This window comes from Balaenoptera borealis (genome assembly GCF_965194805.1).
Source record: "Balaenoptera borealis genome assembly, chromosome: 3".
NCBI lineage: Eukaryota > Metazoa > Chordata > Mammalia > Artiodactyla > Balaenopteridae > Balaenoptera > Balaenoptera borealis.
The window spans coordinates 65,273,833-65,293,907 of NC_138866.1; the positions used below are offsets into that span (position 1 = coordinate 65,273,833).

Genomic DNA, 20,075 nt, shown 5'->3' on the forward strand with positions numbered 1-20,075 from the left:
TTGAATTTGGATTTTAAGTCACGTCAGAACCATAAGCACTTACTTCTTTCCTCCTGCCTTTTCAAGGAATATTTTGGCTAGAGTTACACCCCATAGATTTATACTGTGCTATTAACATCTAATAGAACTTGGGGGAACAGTTTCTCCGCCGTGTTGTCTAGCTCAAGTATAAAAGCGAAATAGGTTACTGTTTCCATTTTTATGAGTATAATTATTATCAAGTCATTAAAACTATGAAATAATTAAATTTCATTACACTCTTTTACTCTTTAATAATCACCTACTAAATATTCAAATTGAGCCAGAAAAAAATTTTTAAATATACTTTTTTAAAAATTCTATACATGTATTATATATACATACATATTTATATACACACACACACAATGTTCACATAACTTTAAAGTAATTTGGAAATATTTGAATGCATGACTTAACTATTCAATAGCATGGGTAGTTAGTACAATATAAATACAGCCATTAGTCCATTAGTCTCAGGCTGAATGAAATTGTTGGTGGGTCACTAAAGTTGCTGGGTCTTTTCACATACCATAGACAATAAGCGCTAGTCCATTATTCCAGTTGACTTTATGTGACAAACCAGTGAGCCCATAGTCCCTAAACAATTATTAAATATCTATATTTTTTCAGAAAAATTATGTCCTACCAAGTTTCCAGTGAGGTTCTGGTATTTAAAAGTTGCTTCTATAGACTTTAAAATAAATGGTGAAATTTAAAGAGGTGGAAATACACTGAAAAAAATTACAGGTACAATGTAGTGACAGAAACACTCATAAAATCACAAGGCTGTTTTGAAAACAATAATAACAAAGTTAGGAAGTTCTGGGTGAGATGACACACTGATAAAATCCACAGTCTTCAATTGTGAAATGAATGGAAAAGAACATAAATGCCTCGTCTATTGCGCTTCTCTTGTTAGCTAGGGACGAAATGCCTGCCTAACACCTACCAGTGGAACATCATTGAAAAAGTAGAGATTAGTGAGAATAAAACAACAAAAAGAATAGTTCCCTACCCATTGCCTCCTACTGAATGAACTTTTGACATATCAGCGAACTCTTCTTTCCTCTTGCTGCTGCTGGTGTACTGCTCGCTGTACAGCTTGAGGGACATCTGCTCAACAGCGTCTCTTTGTGCTTCCAGGTAGCATAGTTGAACCTCAGCCTGGAGAGAGAAAAAAAGAGGAATTGCTGTTTTAATCCAGAAGGAATGCATTTCAAGTGAGGTGTAACAACTCAAAGAATGGGAATTGTTCTCATCGTTATACTGCTCCTTTTCAGGTTGGATTTAATGGGATCAGCTGGGCATATTACAGAATTATATTTTAGATCTGAATCTTATAAGTTCCTCCTTAAAATATGACCTGAATAAATGAATTCTCAGAAGACTCAGTAAATATCACAAAATATCCCTGAGATCATAATACTGTATGATGAGACTTTACATAAAAATTCTGTGAAATTCCTTAATAATATTCTTCCTCGTATTGCCACATATGTAACATTTATTTTTTTAAAGATTCCCCCTCCGACCCATACATTTGCATGGACACATACTCTGAATGCTTCTCATTATCTTCCCCGAGGAGAATAAAAAAGCCTAGTACTAATTCAATACCTTTCCAATAGTGACAACGGACTTCCTGTATTACATTTTTTTTGGTCCTCTGTATTTTGTCTTACTAATGTTAAAATAGAGAGAACAGTGATTTTGCTTACATGCAGGCTTGAATTGTTAAATCTTTCACAGATACTTGGGGCTCACTGTAGTACAGGGAGAGGTAGTAAGTTCACCATGCTGTTTTCTATCAAACCAAGGCCAAAAGAATGCTGAATAATATTTGGCATGGAAATGTATTGAATAGATGCTTTATTTATTGCAGCTGTTGTGATCCCTGTGGCTTTAGAGTTCCCTAGAACACCAGATGAGACGGGGAATGAAGTCTTCTCGGTGGCATGCTTGCCTATGGTGAAGGGGAAAGGGCAATGATGAGTTATGTGCACTGTGGACCAAAGGAGCTCTTATTTTCTTTTGGCGCGCTTCACTAAATCCAACACATCCGTTAACATTTCTCAATAGCCTTAACACTTCTACTTCTTTATAATTTAATTATATATTCTGGGTCTGGGTCAGCTGTTGGGTAGTTGCCAGAATTCTATAACATGTAGTAAAAGCAAAGTCAGACATGACCTCCTACTCTTTGTGTCCAGTGCCAACCAAAGCCTTTTGCCTGGTCTCTGGTTTTACAGACTCAACCATGGAAAAAAAGCGAGAGTGTTACAAAGTAGCAGCTGCTTAAAAGGGCAAATCAGGACTCTGTAAAGGAAATGGGTAGCTTATGAAATGTAAGATCTCAAACCATTCTAGAGTTCGTATTTTGTTGCTTTCCACAAGCAGCTAATTATGAATGTTCTAGATACTGAGGAAGAACTTTAAAAATGCTAAAATTACTATACTCATATAACTGAAGTTTCTGAAATCAATTAAGAACTGCAATCTATGTATTGGTTCATGTAAACTCTTCTTACCCAAACTAATTGGCTTGAATAAGAATAGACTCAACTGGATTAAGAATTACATCAAACAGTATAAACAAAGGATAATGTTACATGGAGTACATTCAGTATGGGAAGAGGGGTATGGCTGATGGAAAAGCACAAAGGAAATACTAGATTTAGTGCTATTTGGCATATTTACTAATAGATAGTGAAAGAGGAGGTATGGAGCATATTAATGGCAACACAGAAGAGTGCCAACTCAGAGGTTTGCAGATGTCACAGAATTTGGAGAAATGATACGTACAGACCTAAGAATATTTTTTAACAGTTCGGGGGAGGTACATGAAACTGAATAGAGGGAGTCAATGATTAGAAAAAGACAACAGAATATATCTTTCAAAAGAGCATACAATATTCTTAAGTAACTAAATATGAGATAACTGAGAGATACTGAACAATAGTCAAAGAACTTAATGCAACTAGAGATTATCATACTAAGTGAAGTAAGTCAGAAAGAGAAAGAGAAATACCATATGATATCACTAAAATATGGCACAATGAACCTATCTACAAAACGGAAACAGACTCATAGACATAGAGAACAGACTTGTGGTTGCCAAGGGGGGGCAGGGGAGAGAGAGGGATGGACTGGGAGTTTGGGGTTAGTAGATGCAAACTATTACATTTAGAATCGATAAACAACAAGGTCCTACTATATAGCACAGGGAACTATATTCAATATCCTGAACCATAATGGAAAAGAATATAAAAAAAGAATGTCTGTGTGTGCATAACCGAGTCACTTTGCTGTACAGCAGAGATTGCCACAACATGGTAAATCAACTCTACTTCAATAAAATAACAGTAACAATAATTTTAAAAAAGAACTTAAAAACAATCTTTCCAAATGCTACCCCCCCAACCCCTCCTCTCCTCAACGCTATAGGGATACTGAGGAGGACATCCCACACAAGGTATTCTATTGGTAACCCCATTAAAATACTGAAGGCATAACTGTTTAAAACACTCTCCATTCTCATCCTTATCGTGTGCCCCGAAACTTTGTTCTTAGGACTTTCCCGTTAAATAAATGGCACCATCTGTTGCTTAGGTCAGAAACTTGAGAGTCTTCCATGACTCCTCTTCTTCATTTTCCACAGCCAGTTACTCCCTAAATTTTGTTGATTCCTCTTTCAAAATGTCTCTCCAGTCTGTCTTCACAGTCTGCATTGCTGCCAGACTGGTCCCAGCCTTCATCATCTCTCCCCTGTAGTATAGCAATTATCTTCTAATATGTATCTCCCCTCACCCATTCCTGCCCCTCTAATCTCTTCCCTTACAGTACCAGAGTGGTTTCTATAAAACGTGAGTTGGTTTCATACTGCATTCAGATCTAAAACACAAACTTCTTCCATGGCTCATTAGATTTGGTTCCTGCCTGTCTCAGACCTCATTTCCTACTTGTCTCCCTCTTGATCACTATGCACCGTCATGCTTGCCTTCTCCCAGTTCTTTAAACAGCTCTTTCCTGTCTCAGGACCTTTGCACATACTGTTCCCTTTCTCTGGAACATTCTCTTTCTAACATCTTCTCATCCTTTAGCTCTCAGCTGACATGTTACTTCTCAGAGAGGCCTTCCCTGACCACCCTATCAAAAGTAGATCCACTCTTTCTCCATTTCGGAACAGTGTTAATTTCCTTCACAGCACATATCACAACTTAAAATTCTTACATTTGCTGGCTTACACTTTTTCTGTCTCTGTCTCCAGACTCTAAGCTCCATACAGGGAAACTGTCTGTCTGTCTCCTCAGCCATTTTGTATTCCCAGCACCTTGGCAGTATCTGGAACATGATAGGGGCTCAGTAAATAATTTATTACTCATATATTCACTGAGCCTTTACCATGTGTCAGGAACTGCACCAGGGACTGTGGGTACAAAGAAGAACAAAACATAGCCCCTTTCCTCAAGGGACTGCAGTGTAGTGGAGGAAAGAGCCATGCCAACAGATACCTACAAGTGTGCCAAGTGAAATGATTGTGGGGGAAGATGGGAAATAAAACAACTAATTGCCTGAAGGTGAGGAGTAGGCAGTAAAGGCTTGATAGAGGTGGCATTTGAGCCAGATCTGGGAGTATGGCTATGACTTTGTCAGGTAAAGAAGCAGATGAATATAGGCAGAGTACCTTATTTGTTCACAGGCCCAGAGTTATGAAAGGATGTGGCATGTTCAGAGAATGATGGCTGGAGTTTTGGGGGCATTTGGACGAAGAGGCTAAAGTAGAAGGGGATAGGCTATGGAGGATGTCAGGTTAGGGAATCGGAACCCTATCCAATGACCTGCCAACAAAAGATGACATTGTTTCTGTGATGGCCTTATCTTCCTCCATCTCCCTTTTTCTGTCATGGGAACATAGCTGTCTGATGGATTAGTCCAAATATGCTCATAAAGTTCCTACCTCCTGGTGTACTTTGAGAACATTGCATTGAGAAGGGAATCAACAGCTTCCATGAGGCCAGAAGCCCAGCATCGCAAACAGGGGGAATGCCTAAGAGATTCTATTAACTCATATCTCTCTAGTAAACGTTTAACATAATGTTATGGACTCAGGACACACAATGTCATAACTTTTCAATTTGTAGGTTGAAGCCTTAAACCCCAATGTGACTGTATTTGGAGACAGGGTCTTTAAAGAGGTAATTAAGGTTAAATAGATTACAAGGGTGTGGCCCTAATCCAACAGGACTGGTGTCCTTATAAGAAGATGCAGAGCGGTCCCACAGAGAAAAGGCCATGTGAGGACACAATGAGAAGGTAGCCAGTCATCTGCAAGCAAGGAGAGAGGCCTCACCAGAAATTCAACCTGCCAAACCTGCCAACATGTTGATCTGGGACTTCCAGCCTCCAGAACTGTAAGAAAGAAATAAATAAATCTGTTGTTTAAGCCACCTAGTCTGTGGTATTTTGTTATTGCCACCCTAGCAGACTAATACACATAATAAAGTTAGAAACACTGCCTTCTCATCTGAGGTTTAATACAATTGCTTTGCCGCTTATCATTGTTAGTATGTTTTCCCCTTTTATTTTGTATGCACCTATAGCTTAAATCACTACAGATACTCCTTCAAATTTAGACTACAAATTAATAATTTAATCAGAACACAAGACAGTGTTCTAAAATATTTTATTTAAATTTGGCTTGGTATGTGGTGATCCAAATTCAACAATCTTCTCCAGGGCCTGAATAATTACTCAACCATCTACCTTCCTCTGATATTGTGTCTAACGACAAAATAGTTAGCCCATGAAAAATTTGGTGGTGGGGAGGTAAGTTTCAGTTATTCTAACAGTCTTTAAGGATTAAACACATACTTACTTTTATAATCACATATAGACATATGCCTTATCCTTGTCCTAAAAAGCACTGATTTAGTTAAGAAATATCAATTATTTCATTATCACTGCATGTCACAGCCTCCTTTGTTGGGTTAAGTATCCTGAGAATGTTAAATAATTAATTTTACTCTTTCTTAACTCACGCCATTGTAGGTCTGCCTGCTCATTCATATTGTACTTCATAGCTTCCCACCACATCTACCCACCCACTTGCATCTGGGTCCACATCCTCTGCTTTCTCTCCTGTTTCTGTGGAAACAGTCCGTATTTCTATCCAAGACCAATCCCCTCTACTTAGGCACTAGACCTCCCCTTATCTATGCAAAGATTATCACCCCAGCAGCAAACCACCCTTCTCCCTTCATCAAGTTTTTCTTCTCTACTATAATTATTCTCATTAGCACATTACCACCCCACCCCCAGATGCTGTTTCTCCCATGGTAAAAAAAATAAAAATAAAAAGGAAAAATAATCTCTAGACATCAGTTGATACCAATCTATCCTCTGGCTAAAGCTCCATTTCTCTGTTCTCCATTACAGCAAAGTCACTTTTACATATATTATCTATACTCACTATGTCCAATCCCTCTCCTATTTTCTCTTGAATACACTCCAACTAGGCTGTTGTCCAAATTCCCCAGTTGAGTACTCAGTCTTCAACCTATCCGGACATGCTCCAGCACGGCTTGTGGGCATGCTCTAGGGGCATTTGGTCTTGTTTGCATGCTAGCTCGGTCCCTAACCTCCCTCAGGTCTTGGCTGAAAATGTCATCTTCTTATTCAGGTCTTATTTGATCTTCTACTTAATACTTCAACCGACCCCCACCCCCCAGCAATCCTTATCATCCTTTATACATATTCACCATGTGTAGCTAAAATATGTAACTTATTTTGTATTGTCCATCTTCCCCCAGCAGACTGGAAGCCATGTGAGGACAGGCACTTTTATCTATGTATTCATTGCTGCATCTCCAGCACCCAGCACAGCACACAGTATGTGATAGGCACTCTATACAAATTAGCTGAATAGATTTTACTGAGTTTGAAAATCTAAAATGGTTTAAAGTCTACAAAGAAATAAAACAGATAGTTTGAAGGCTGTAGCCTCAGCTTGATTTTTAAAATAGTTGGCTTCATTTTCTCTTAGAAAGGAGACTATTTTTTTCTTTGACAGAAAATTATTGTAATATACAACTTGTTTACTTTTATCTAGGAAAAAAAGGAAGAAGAAAAGAAAAGCTTCTTTGTTTTGAGTCATTTGGTAATATTTTATTCAGCTAATAGAGTGATCCTATACATCACATGTTATATTAGAAACTAACCACGATGGTCTCACACTTATAGAATGAAAATTTCAGCTATTGTCATCATGCAGTACGCTGCACAATCCATTTCAAAATGAAGTTTTAAGTCTTCTGGGTAAGAACTTGTTTTAGTTTAATAAAATCTGATTTCCCATTAAAAAAGAGTCATTTGAGCTTTTGGAAGAAACATTAGCAATGTCACAGTTTGTAAGAATCCACACCAACTCAGGAAGACCATGGGGATCCATCAATACAATGGAGGGGAACTGTACTTTTTCTGACAATAATTTTGTCATTTGGGAATATCTTCCTACTTTCACTAGTTTTTTTGTTTTTTTTTTTAACCCTTTGATGCACTGTCTCTAATCACATGCCTTTTTCTCTTATTCCTTAGACAAATATTTACTATGCCTCCCCTCTTGCCTCCCCATAGTATCCTTCTCACGCAACTAGCCCAACTTGCTTCATTATTCTGGAAACACCTTCAGTCTCTAGACCCCCACAGGCTCTGACAGGGACTTTCAGGGTTGATTAGAATCTACACTTGGAAATCTCCCTGCTTTTGTTTGGCAGAATTCCTCATACTCACCCCAGGATTTAGCATTGTCACCTCTACAGTGTTTTCTTCCCCCAAGATCCCAGTTATTTTGTGCGTTTTTCCTTTTGCCATCACTGTTGGAGGTTCATAGTTTCCTGAAATAACTCATCTTTGGAATTGAATTCAAAGTGCATTTCCTTTGTCCAGAAATGAACTCTCTGAAGACATTTATCACACATCTATGATTAGCTACATTCTAACTAAGTACAAAGAATATTTGGCATTATAAAGGATGAGAGTGTCTCTCTTCAGCCCTGTGTGCACAACTGAATGGAGTAACAAAGCCTCCTTCTCCTACAGAGTTGGAGCAGGGAGTCATAGGACTAAGGAGCAATGTGTCTCTTTGGAGTAAAGCTGATTAAAGGTCTTCATTTCTTCATTTGACAAACATATTTTGGGAGTCTCTTATATGTAAGACATTGTACAAGATACACATCTGGGTCAGACACGGTGCCTGTTCTTAGGGAACCTAAACCTAGAATTACAGAAAATTATGTTACATAATAGGAGCTAAAATATTTATTCAAGGATATGACCAATATTACACTTTGAAAATGTTGTCAAAGAAACAGTAAGTTCGTTAGAATATTCTTTTTATCAATGGATAAGAAAGTTATAAAAGTATTTACATATATAAATATTTTCCCATTTAAAGTTAAATATACATTAAAAACTTAACAAGAATCTCAAAGCTATTTCAATATTATACTTAGCAAAGATTACTGTATATACTAATCTGTACATTAGGATATAAAACTTCTCTGACCATATTGGCAGCCCCAGAAAAACTAGCCTTAGGTTCCCAAGGTTTACTTATATTTATATTCATGGATAATTAAGTCAGGATAACTGCAAAAGATAATTGATTTAAGTAAAAAATATTATATCTTTAAAAGGTCATCTTTATTTCTATTGACTTGGTGCTATTTGCAAACCATTAAAACCATTCACTGTAATGTTTAAGAAATTCAATTTTAAAGCTATATCCTTAATGATATTTGTTAAATGGTAAGCATTTAGATGAAGCAGAAAAATTAACATGAATGCTATTTTCATTATTTCTTCTGCATTTGCGTGTAAAGAAAAATGTTTCCTTCCTCCGTGTTAATGATAGATGAGATGTTTATTAAAAACAATGACAATAATGCCTCCACCTAACAAACATAAAGAACAAGTATATCACACAATCGCATTTGTGGATAGCCTTATCCACCACCACCCTCCTCCTCTTTGCAATGGAAGCAGTTAAAGCGATTAAAAATTCAGCATCTTATGTCATGAGCTAGGGTGGGAAGGGAGTGTGATTACACTGTGTGGACTGGAGGGGATGATTAGAATTTCGATGTTTCTCCATTACTGTTTCCTTAGCAAATATCTGCACGATGACACAGGCATCAAGTCTGTGTTTATATTCTTCAGCTGTATCCTTATTCCCATCTTCCAAATTCCACTACAGCAAATCCTTATGTACTTTCTGGCAGAAACTAAAAATTAAAGATGTATAATGTGAAGATACAATCTTAGTTTCTCTTGCCCTGCAGGACTGGCAGTTCCTTCCCAAGTACAATTATGTTGGCAAATGCTGCTATTAACTCTGTGACTACAATGTGCACTCCAGTTCCTTTGAAATTCTATAAAATAGTTGTCCTTAGATGGTGATAGAAAGGAAGGAATGAAGCAGGAACAACAAGAATTACTTTACATACTAATAATAACAATTTAGCTATCAAAACAGAACTGAACAAGTCTGCCTTTATACTGTTCTTTTAAAAATTTAGCCTCCTAGGGTTCTAATAATCAGGGCCTATGGTTCAGGAATGCACGGTAGCACTCAGCTCAGTGCCTGTATCCTCATTTCAAAGAGAATCATTCAAACCGACATCCACCCTGTCAAGAGTCTTGACTTTGAGCTGCTAATGTAGAATAAAAATCAATATAAATTTTGATCATTTGATGAATATTTACTTCTTTCTTTAGTGTTTGGGGATTTAGAATTGAAAAGTGCTGAATCAAGTCATTTTATTTTTTTGTGTTTGTGCCAACACCAATTTACTACCCTCCAGAAAGTTCCTGAACAAGATGTCTCAGGTGGCACGCATGTTGGTTTTTCCTGTCAATCATAACAGTATGTCAGTAGGGAACCATAATCATTTCCCTTTCATACTCTTAGTGTTCCAAAAAGGAATATTTTGATTACATCCCTGGAAAAGGTAAACTTTCTCATTTAGACACACTATTGTGAGCCTGGGTGTCTGTTGGTTTTGGCATTCGGTTGAGCCTCAATTGATACAATCTATTAAAAGTTAAACACTTTATCTTAGGCTCCAAGGATCTTGCACAATAAATAGAGTTTCCAACTGGTTCCTCTACAAGCAATATTCAATATCACCCCCAAGACAAAAGAGATTTTATAGAAGCTGTCATCTTTCTCGTGCATTTTCTGAAAAATAACAAGAACATATCGACTAATCGCTCTAATCAGCAGACTGACTTCACAATAAAAAAGACCTTACATTTTCATTATAAATAAAAAGAAAATGCACTACAGACAAATAAGTCTAAAAAAACTTGACAATTAAAATGTGATTCCAGGGACTTCCGTGGTGGTCCAGTGGTTAAGACTTCACCTTCCAAAGCAGGGGGTGCGGGTGCGATCCCTGGTTGGGGAGCTAAGATCCCACATGCCTCGCGGCCGAAAAACCAAACCATAAAACAGAAGCAATACTGTAACAAATTCAATAAAGACTTTAAAAATGGTCCACATCAAAAAAATCTTAAAAATAAATACATAATAAATAAAATGTGATTCCAATGTAAGTCTAGTTATATGAGTAGAGTAGCACGTCACCATTTGTATTATGATACCTTGATATATGTAACAAAAGCTTACTATTCTTGCAGAATATTTCCATAGTGATTTTTAAAAGAATGGTCTTTCCTAATTTGAAAAAGACTAACTGCAAACACCAAAAAGGTAAGCTATTCTCATTTTTTAAAAAATCTCACATATGACATAGTGGCAGAAGATTCAATATTAAGGAGACATTTTTGGTGGTGCCTTATAAATTAAATAAAAATGGCAGCAGCTGCTTTTCCCAAGGATGATCTAGCCCTGGACAATCACTAGATATTATATAGACAGATGTTTTAAATAAAATAAGTATTTAGATTGCTAGATACCTTGCTAGATATGAAGGCAATTATAGGATGTCTTTGTTAAATTACATTTTTCATTTTTGTGAGGGAAAAAAAGAATTGTCCTGGAAACAGTACTGACAGGAAATGATCCTATATCTAAAACAGCTGGAGACTGTAACTAATATAAATTTACTTGAAAATAAAAATGCTGTGTGCCTCTGGAGACATGCAGTAACATGCCATAAAAACAGATGAGAATATAAAAGTATTTAAAAGGAGAGAAAACACATTTTATCTAGATATTATATTGAGATGTGATTCACTGATAAATGAGAAATATATGAAGATGAAGAAAAGAAAGAAAATCAGAAGTCATTTAAAAACTTAGATATTTTATTAAAAACCATGTTTGTAGGAAATATAAAAATAATTTTCTAGGGAAAACGCTTTGCTTTTCAATATATTGGTTATTAATTAATTTACTAAAGTCATAATAAAAATGTAAAGGCAGATAATACTGTTTAATTAGGAAAGTCTAATGAAAGCAGAGGATGCTTACCATGAGTAAGGCAAGGACCCCAAATGCTGAATAAGAACATTGGAGTAAATCTCAAAGCCGTGTATAAGAGCCTCCATAAAAAAACTCTCACTACCTTTGTCCATGATCCCCATCCCTACTCTTGTTAGCTGTTGAATTAGAAAGATATCTGATGTACTAATACATATCAAATATTCACAGGCATTAACATTAACAGAGTACCCATCTCTAAGTTCATGAATTTCAATATTCTTCACTTAAAGATTGAAATACATTGATCTACAAGATAATTTTAAGAAAGGCTAATGGATGGAAATCTGTTTTCACAGCAGCGGTGAGGAGAGCCTGCAGACCCCCAAGTCTTGAGTGTCCACCTCCCTCATCTCCACCTAAGACTCATCCTGGCCCTGCTCCCAGGGGTCTGGGTATCAGGCAGGAGGAGATCACGTGAAGCTGGGTTTCCTTTGGGGCCCCAATTTGCACAGCCAGAAAAGACCTCAGAGCCCCAGAAGTTAGCTTATCTTGTCAACAGGGAAGGAGACCCAACAGGAGGAAAGTAGTATGAGGAGAATAAAGGCAAGTGGAAGAGCAAGGGAAAAAAGCAAGTGTGTATGATGAATGTGAAGAATGGTTATTACAAACCCAAAATGGAATGTTCTTAAATAAAATCTTGACTTAAAATTCTTTCATAGGCTGAAGTTGTAATATGCTTAAAAGTGAAACTCTAGAACCCAAACTAAACTCAAAACATATTTGTTATAGACTAAATATTTGTGTCCCCCCCACCCCAAAATTCATATGTTGAAACCTAACCCTCAATGTGCTGGTGTTAGGAGGTGGGGCCTTTGGTAGGTGATTAAGTCATGAGGGTGGAGTCCTCATGAATTGGATTAGTGTCCTTATAAAAGAAACCCCAGAGAGCTCTCTCGCCCTTCTGACATGTGAGCACACAGTGAACCAGGAAGCGGGCCCTCACCAGACCCTGAATCTGCCAGTGCCTTGATCTTGGACTTTCCAGCCTCCAAAACTGTGAGAAATAAATTTCTGATGTTTAGAAGCCACCCAGTCTATGGCATTCTGTTACAGAAGTCCGAACAGACTAAGACAATATCCAATAATTCTTCCCTCCTTTCTACAAGTTCACCAAGTATTAAAAAGAGCTACTGGGGCTATTTTCTGGTAAATCTGTGACAGAGCCACACACTCACATGCACACACACACACATACATACACACCTGCACAAAACTTTGCAACAGTAACTCCCATGCATTTATATCATCTTCATTACTACATAGATTGATCACCACTGCTGCTTACAGCTTATAAAGGTGGGCTTGTTGCTTAGTTGTTTCTGAAAATACTCACTAGCTTATTGCTATTATATCTGGAAGAGATAGAAAAAAATACAAATACACATTTTATTTCCTCTTCGAAGGCTTGATTCTTACCCATCAGGCATACCGCTGCTCTAAGTAAGGGATAAATTAAGCAAAATTATATCCTCCTTCTTTCTCCTCACTTTTGCTTAACTCTTTTTCTCATCATTATATTAGGACCAGAGTGAAAAAAATGAACTATTGCTATCTCCTAAGCCAAAAGACTAGTTATAAAAAGAATTCCTAAACATTGCTCTGTCCACGGCTGACAAATTACAACAGACTGCTCCATTATTATTTTATATTTCCATTATTCTGTATTTCCCCCTTATCGATAATACAATAGTAGATATCAGATATTATGCTCAAAATCTATTTAAAGGAAAGATCTGACCTAGCCTCAACCAGTGTGGTGCAGACATATTTTCCCTTGGGTATCAGAGTCTTCAGGGGCCTGCTGTTTCTGGCCTTTGCTGTCTGTCATTCCTCCCAAGCTGCTCTCACCCTCACCCACACACTCCAGCTATACTAGGCTTCTTTCAATTCCTTGAATGAACACTAGCTCCTTCCCATGCTATCCCCTCTCCCTAGAATTTTCCTCCTTCCTTCTTCATATGGCTATCATCTTCATATCCTTTAGTTCTGTTTAAATATTACTTCCTTCCCTGATCATCTCACTGAAGATAGGTATCTCCTATTATTCTCTTTCTCAGGTTGTATTTATTTTCTTCCTAAATTTATTATATCTTTCAATTATAGTTATTGGACTAAATGTTTTTTTATTTTTTGCTTATTTACACACTTGCTTTTTCTGATCCATATCCCAGTGAAATGTAAATTCCACAAGGGCAGAGACCTTATCTTTCCTCTTCATAATTGTATCCTCAATGTCAGAAAATTGTGTGCTGATTGAATGAATGAATGAATGGGTTGTTGAGTGAAGGCTCATGAACAATCCTTCAAGGAAGCTTAAAGGAGAGGCGATGTCCTGGTAGAAAGCAGAGATCCTTGGCCAGTGCTGCAAACACCTCAGGTTGCCAATCTGAGTGGCAAGATATAAATGGTGGCATTTAAAGACTTCCTGAGCTGTGGCAGGATGAATATCCTTAAAAGGGATGCTTTTTTTTTTTTAAAGAACATTATTTTATTTATTTATTTATTTATTTATTTATTTATTTATTTATTTATTTATTTATGGCTGTGTTGGGTCTTCGTTTCTGTGCGAGGGCTTTCTCTAGTTGCGGCAAGTGGAGGCCACTCTTCATCGCTCTTCATCGCGGTGCACGGGCCTCTCATTATCGCGGCCTCTCTTGTTGCCGAGCACAGGCTCCAGACGCACAGGCTCAGTAATTGTGGCTCACGGGCCTAGTTGCTCCGCGGCATGTGGGATCTTCCCAGACCAGGGCTCGAACCCGTGTCCCCTGCATTGGCAGGCAGACCCTCAACCACTGCGCCACCAGGGAAGCCCCAAAAGGGATGCTTTGACCAAAGTCTCCTGAGATTCCTTCAGTTTAAAATAGATTGGGATTGTCTAAGAATTGCAAACAAGAAAACTTGTGGGGGCAACGAAGCCTCTATGTTACACATTTTAATTTAAAGTGATGATGCTTAATTTTAGCAGGTCTTATGATACTTTAACCCTGAGATAAAATACTTAGTTGAACTAAGAGAAAAAAAAAAGTGTCACTACTTAAGATGACTATTACCACAAAATTGCTAAGTAAAAAGAAAAAATAAGGCATTTCACTTGCTTTTTAAAAGAGAAACTGTAGTTCATCTGAGGTTGATATGAGGAAGCTCTATAGAAAGGAAATGTCAGTTAAAAATATGGAAGGAAATAACAGAATTAGAAAACTGGCATTTCACAATCCCCAAAGAAATCATTGATTCCAACAAGAATCATCAATGGATTCTAAAACCATTAAGCAAAGCTTTGATGGAGAACTAAATATTCACATGATGTCAAAACACTGTCCTACAGATTACTTGCTAATTATAAGGAAAATCTGATGTCTATGAAGAAGATATTTGGCTGTCACCACTTCAGCATCACAGAGAGTGGACAACACAACTTGATGAGATGCCATATGAAGCATACATGCCAAAACCATTTAACCTGAATCCAAGGAAGCCTCTGGACCAAATTTACAGGTTATAGGAAATAGGGGCTAGGGGGAAAAGTTACAAGACACCATGAGGAAGCAATCAGACAAATCTAGAACATAAAACATTTCACAAAATGATTCACCTGTTCCTTCAAATTGGTATTTAAAGGCTTCTGGGACTTCAATTTGAGTGGAGTTTTTTTCCAGTTTTATTGAGAAATAATTGACTTCCATCACAGTATAAGTTTAAGGAGTATAACATGATGATTTGATTTACATACATACTGTGAAACGATTATTGCAATAGGTTCAGCCAACATCCATCATCTCATATAGATACAATAAAAATAAAAGAAAGAAGAAAAGAAAAAAGAAAAAAAACCTTTCCTTGTGATGAGAACTCTCAGGAGTCACTCTCATAACAACTTCTCTATATATCATACAGCCATATTAACTATAGTCATCATGCTGTACATTATATCCCGAGTTCTTATTTATCTTATAACTGAAAATTTGTACCTTTTTGGCCACCTTCCTCCAATTCCCCCTCCCCCCACCCTTTGCCTCTGGAACCACATGTCTGATCTCTTCTTTTATGAGTTGTTTTTTTTTTTATTACACATATAAGTAAGATAATACAGTATTTGTCTTTCTCTCTCTGACTTATTTCCCTTAGCATAATGCCTTTAATGTCCATCTATTTTGTCACAAATGGTAGAATTTCCACATTTTTATGGCTGAATAATATTCTATTTTGTAGAACTTCTTTATCCATTCATCCACTGATGGACACTTAGGTTGTTTCCATGTCCTGACTATTGTAAATAATGCTGCCGTGAACATGGGCGTGCAGGTACCTTTTCAAGTTGGTGTTTTCATTTCCTCTGGATATATTCCCAGAAGTGGAATTGTTAGATCATATGATAGTTATATATTTAACTTTTTGAGGCTCCTCCATACTGTTTTCCATAGTGGCTGTACCAATTTACAATCCCACCAACAGTGCACAGGGGTTCCCTTTTCTCCACATCCACGCCAGCATTTGTTATCTTGTCTTTTTGATGGCAATTCTAACACAATGATATCTCATTGTGGTTTTAATTTGCATTTCTCTAATAAATGACTAGTGATGTTGACCATCTTTTCATGTACCTGCTGGCCTTTCATATATCATCTTTGGAAAAATGTCTGTCAGGTCTTTGCCCAGTTTTTAATTAGGTTATTTGTGGTTGGTCTTTCTTTTCTTTTTTGCTGTTGAGTTGTATAAGTTCTTTATATATTTTAGATATTAACCCTTTATCATATATATGGTTTTCAAATATTTTTGTGGAGTTCTGAAATAGAAAGAAACATGTTGAAATAAAAGATGACAGTGAGGAGCAAAGTCATTTTATATTAGCGTTAAATGCGCTACTGTCCTTAATGTGTTACTTTGAAGCTTGAGAACCATCCCTAAGAGAGAACTGTATTTTTCTAATGATAAACATCTTGCTTTTAGTCAGAATCCCATACACAGAGTGAAACTTTCCATTATTTTATTAGATATTTAAAAAGAAATATAAGATTTTATATTTTATATAATTAGAATTTTTTCAGAGTTCCATCCCAAATAATCTATTCTTCTATGAAACAAATATTGATTTTGTCCTGTTACTTGAACCAGTATGCAAATTAACAGGTTTATTACATGTGGTAAACCTAGGTTTACTATCTCTCACCTATATCAGTTCACTATTCACTGGGTATCTGGATAAATGCTTAAAACATCATTGAGAATAAAGTTGTGCTCAATCAGGAATCACTTGCTAATAGGATATTGATACTCTGATAATACATTTATACTTTCATGGTTATGTGATTTCACATACATTTTCTTCATTTGGCAATTATAAAAATCTTGCGCCGTGCTCAGGTAGATCAGGTATTATTATCCCCACTGAAGAGATGCAGATGCCAGAGATCAAATAAATTAGATTGTCCAAAATCACATAGCTAACGAGAGGAAGAGCCAGGGGTTTCTGGCTCTAAGTCTAGTGTTTCTTCTACTAACCATCCCAGGTATCCTCTCTAGCCAGCAGTCCTGCAACCATGATTTCCAATCCCTAACCAGTCTCTGACTAAGGCAACTAAAACAGCTGGGGTGTGGCACAAAGGTACCTTGCGTAAGGTATGCACATCAGTCAATTTCAGCAAGGCTCAATGTAACTTGTCCTGTGATTCTTGGACTCAGTCAAAACTCTCTGCTCCTTTACCTCCAGAAATGATACTGATTATGCAACTTTAGTGGCTGTGCACCACTGCGGTGCCCGCACACTCCGATTACCTGGCCCTGGTACAGCTCCCCTCTCAACCACCTTGTCACTCCTTCCCTTCACACACCCTGCATATTGTGAGCAATGCAGCCTCACTGCAAGGAATTTTTCTTGCCAATTTTGCTGACTGATCCCCAACTAGTAACAACCTGTTATCATTATCATGATGTATTGATACGAAGGGTTCAGAGGGGTCCTGTGATAACTTAGAAATTTAGGGCCAGGGTTGCACCACATGTTGAGCTCTTGACTTTCCTACATTCATTTTGTCCCCCTGCTATTCCTTTTTGGAGACATTATCCCTGTTCCCTTCTGACCTCTTGCTCCCTGCTGGTCAAAGATCCCCTGGCACCTACTCAGACTTCTCTTCCTTTCCCAACACATGGAGGCTTGCACATACCAACACCAGCTTCATGGAGCAATTAAGGCCTTATCTGGTAACCTATGAGATAATCTGTCCTAGTCTTGTAGCATCAGTGGCCTTTGCCTCCCCCGATTCTAGTTATCGGTCCCCTAGGGCATGTTGTCCTCACTGTTCTATTCTGTAGAAAATAATAAGTTCTCCGGATGAAACATCAGTCTCCCTATGGTGAGTCTTTTATTTTTTTTTTTAACATCTTTATTGGAGTATAATTGCTTTACAATGGTGTGTTAGTTTCTGCTTTATAACAAAGTGAATCAGCTATACTTATACATACATCGCCATATCCCCTCCCTCTTGAGCCTCCCTCCCGCCCTCCCTATTCCACCTGTCTAGGTGGTCACAAAGCACCAAGCTGATCGCCCTGTGCTATGCGGCTGCTTCCCACTAGCTATCTATTTTACATTTGGTAGTGTATATATGTCCATGCCACTCTCTCACTTTGTCCCAGCTTACCCTTCCCCTCCCCGTGTCCTCAAGTCCATTCTCTACGTCTGCATCCTTATTCCTGTCCTGCCCCTAGGTTCTTCAGAACCTTTTTTTTTTTAGATTCCATATATATGTGTTAGCATACAGTATTTGTTTTTCTCTTTCTGACTTACTTCACTCTGTATGACAGTCTCTAGGTCCATCCACCTCATTACAAATAACTCAATTTCGTTTTTTTTATGGCCGAGTAATATTCCATTGCATATATGTGCCACATCTTCTTTATCCATTCATATGTCGATGGACACTTAGGTTGCTTCCATGTCCTGGCTATTGTAAATAGAGTTGCAATGAACATTGTGGTACATGACTCTTTTTGAATTATGGTTTTCTCAGGGTATATGCCCAGTAGTGGGATTGCTGGGTCGTATGGTATTGCTATTTTTAGTTTTTTAAGGAACCTCCATACTGTTCTCCATAGTGGCTGTATCAATTTACATTCCCACCAACAGTGCAAGAGGGTTTCCTTTTCTCCACACCTTCTCGAGCATTTATTGTTTTATGGTGAGTCTTAAAAGCTAGCAATTATGAAAAGTTAGGTGATCCTTGTGAGAAAGTGGGAGAGTGAGCATTGAGACATAGACAGTCAAGGACAAATGGCTAGAGTGAAAAAAAAAAAAAAGAAGAAGAAATACAGTGACAGAAATAGCCCAAAAGCCTTTTTATATTTCATGTAGGTTCTAGAAAAATCATGAGATAGTAAATTAAGAAAGATGTATGGTGAATTAAATAGTTCACCTTCCTCACTCCAGTTTAATTAGTGTTTCCATATTCTCTGTGAGCACATAACCTTTCCATATACCCTCAAAATCGTATGTTTTAAATATTATTCACAAGGTGGTGATGAATCAACTATCTTCCTAAAGTGGATTCCAGGTTCATGTAAGCCTCACTGACACCTCTAAAAAGTTTGTTCTTATTTAGCACTTGAGGAAAAAAGCAAGTTAATTTTCTATAATCATTTTTTTCCCTGTAAGCTTTTTACCAGGCGCGAAAATCACTTATTTTCAGAATTCCCTCAAACCCCTGGGCTGGAAGGTAGTGTTCCAGCCAACTCCTTTCTCCCACCACCAAAACACTGACATTTCTTTCCAGGCTTTTTGAGTGATCGCCTCACAATTAGGAAAACCCCAGTACACCCTTCAGGTTGTCACTTCCTACCAGATGTTTTCCAGCTGTTCCCAATGTCTTTCTGCTAATGCTCTGCCATCTGCCACCTTAATGGTGCCACAATGGAGATTAGATGCTTTGGTGACTTTACTCTTAGACTTGTAAAGACCTGGCCCATTGCCTCATCATGAGAAATCTGATCTGCATAGTTGTCACATTTCTCCAAATAGTTGTTGTATTTATCTCAGCTGCTAACTAACCAACATTGAGCCAATTGTGACACGAAGTATGTAAGCACTCACTATCACCTCTAAGCCTGTATCACTCTTCATTAATGGACACATTCACTTCTCATTTCCAGCAATCATATGTCCTGCCATCAAGACGACACCTGACATCTTCTTGCCCAAAAAGTACTATTATTTTTTCCTTAAAATTTTTTTTTAAATCAGCAGGATGGTAAGCAGTTACGTGTCTTTTTGTCACCTTTCTGGTTATACCTTACACATGGAAATCTTATGCTCATTTGATATTCTCCACAGCTGAATGAAGACAAATCCTGGTCCTCTGAGATCGACAGTCAGTTATGAGTCAAAGTCTGCCAAGGAACAGCAGTAACTGGTGCTTATTTCCAGAGCCTGTAAATCAGTGTGGGATCTATTTGTGTATACTTCTTGAGGAGATTACTGCTCCCTTCAATTATGTAGAGTAATGGAAACTATTTTTCTGAAACCATGATTATACTAGATGTCAAAAAGGTTAGCACC

At 37.5% G+C, this 20,075-nt stretch overlaps 1 protein-coding gene across 15 annotated transcripts in view; it reads right to left on the reverse strand.

The window, feature by feature from the left end:
- Positions 1 to 20,075, reverse strand: part of AKAP6 (A-kinase anchoring protein 6) — a 572,476-nt gene that overhangs the window by 137,216 nt on the left and 415,185 nt on the right. For all 15 annotated transcript variants that reach the window (XM_082384022.1, XM_082384023.1, XM_082384021.1 and 12 more), the window contains one exon: positions 1,037 to 1,185. In XM_082384022.1, the coding sequence (XP_082240148.1) occupies positions 1,037 to 1,185 (149 nt within the window). The remainder of the gene's footprint in view (positions 1 to 1,036; positions 1,186 to 20,075) is intronic.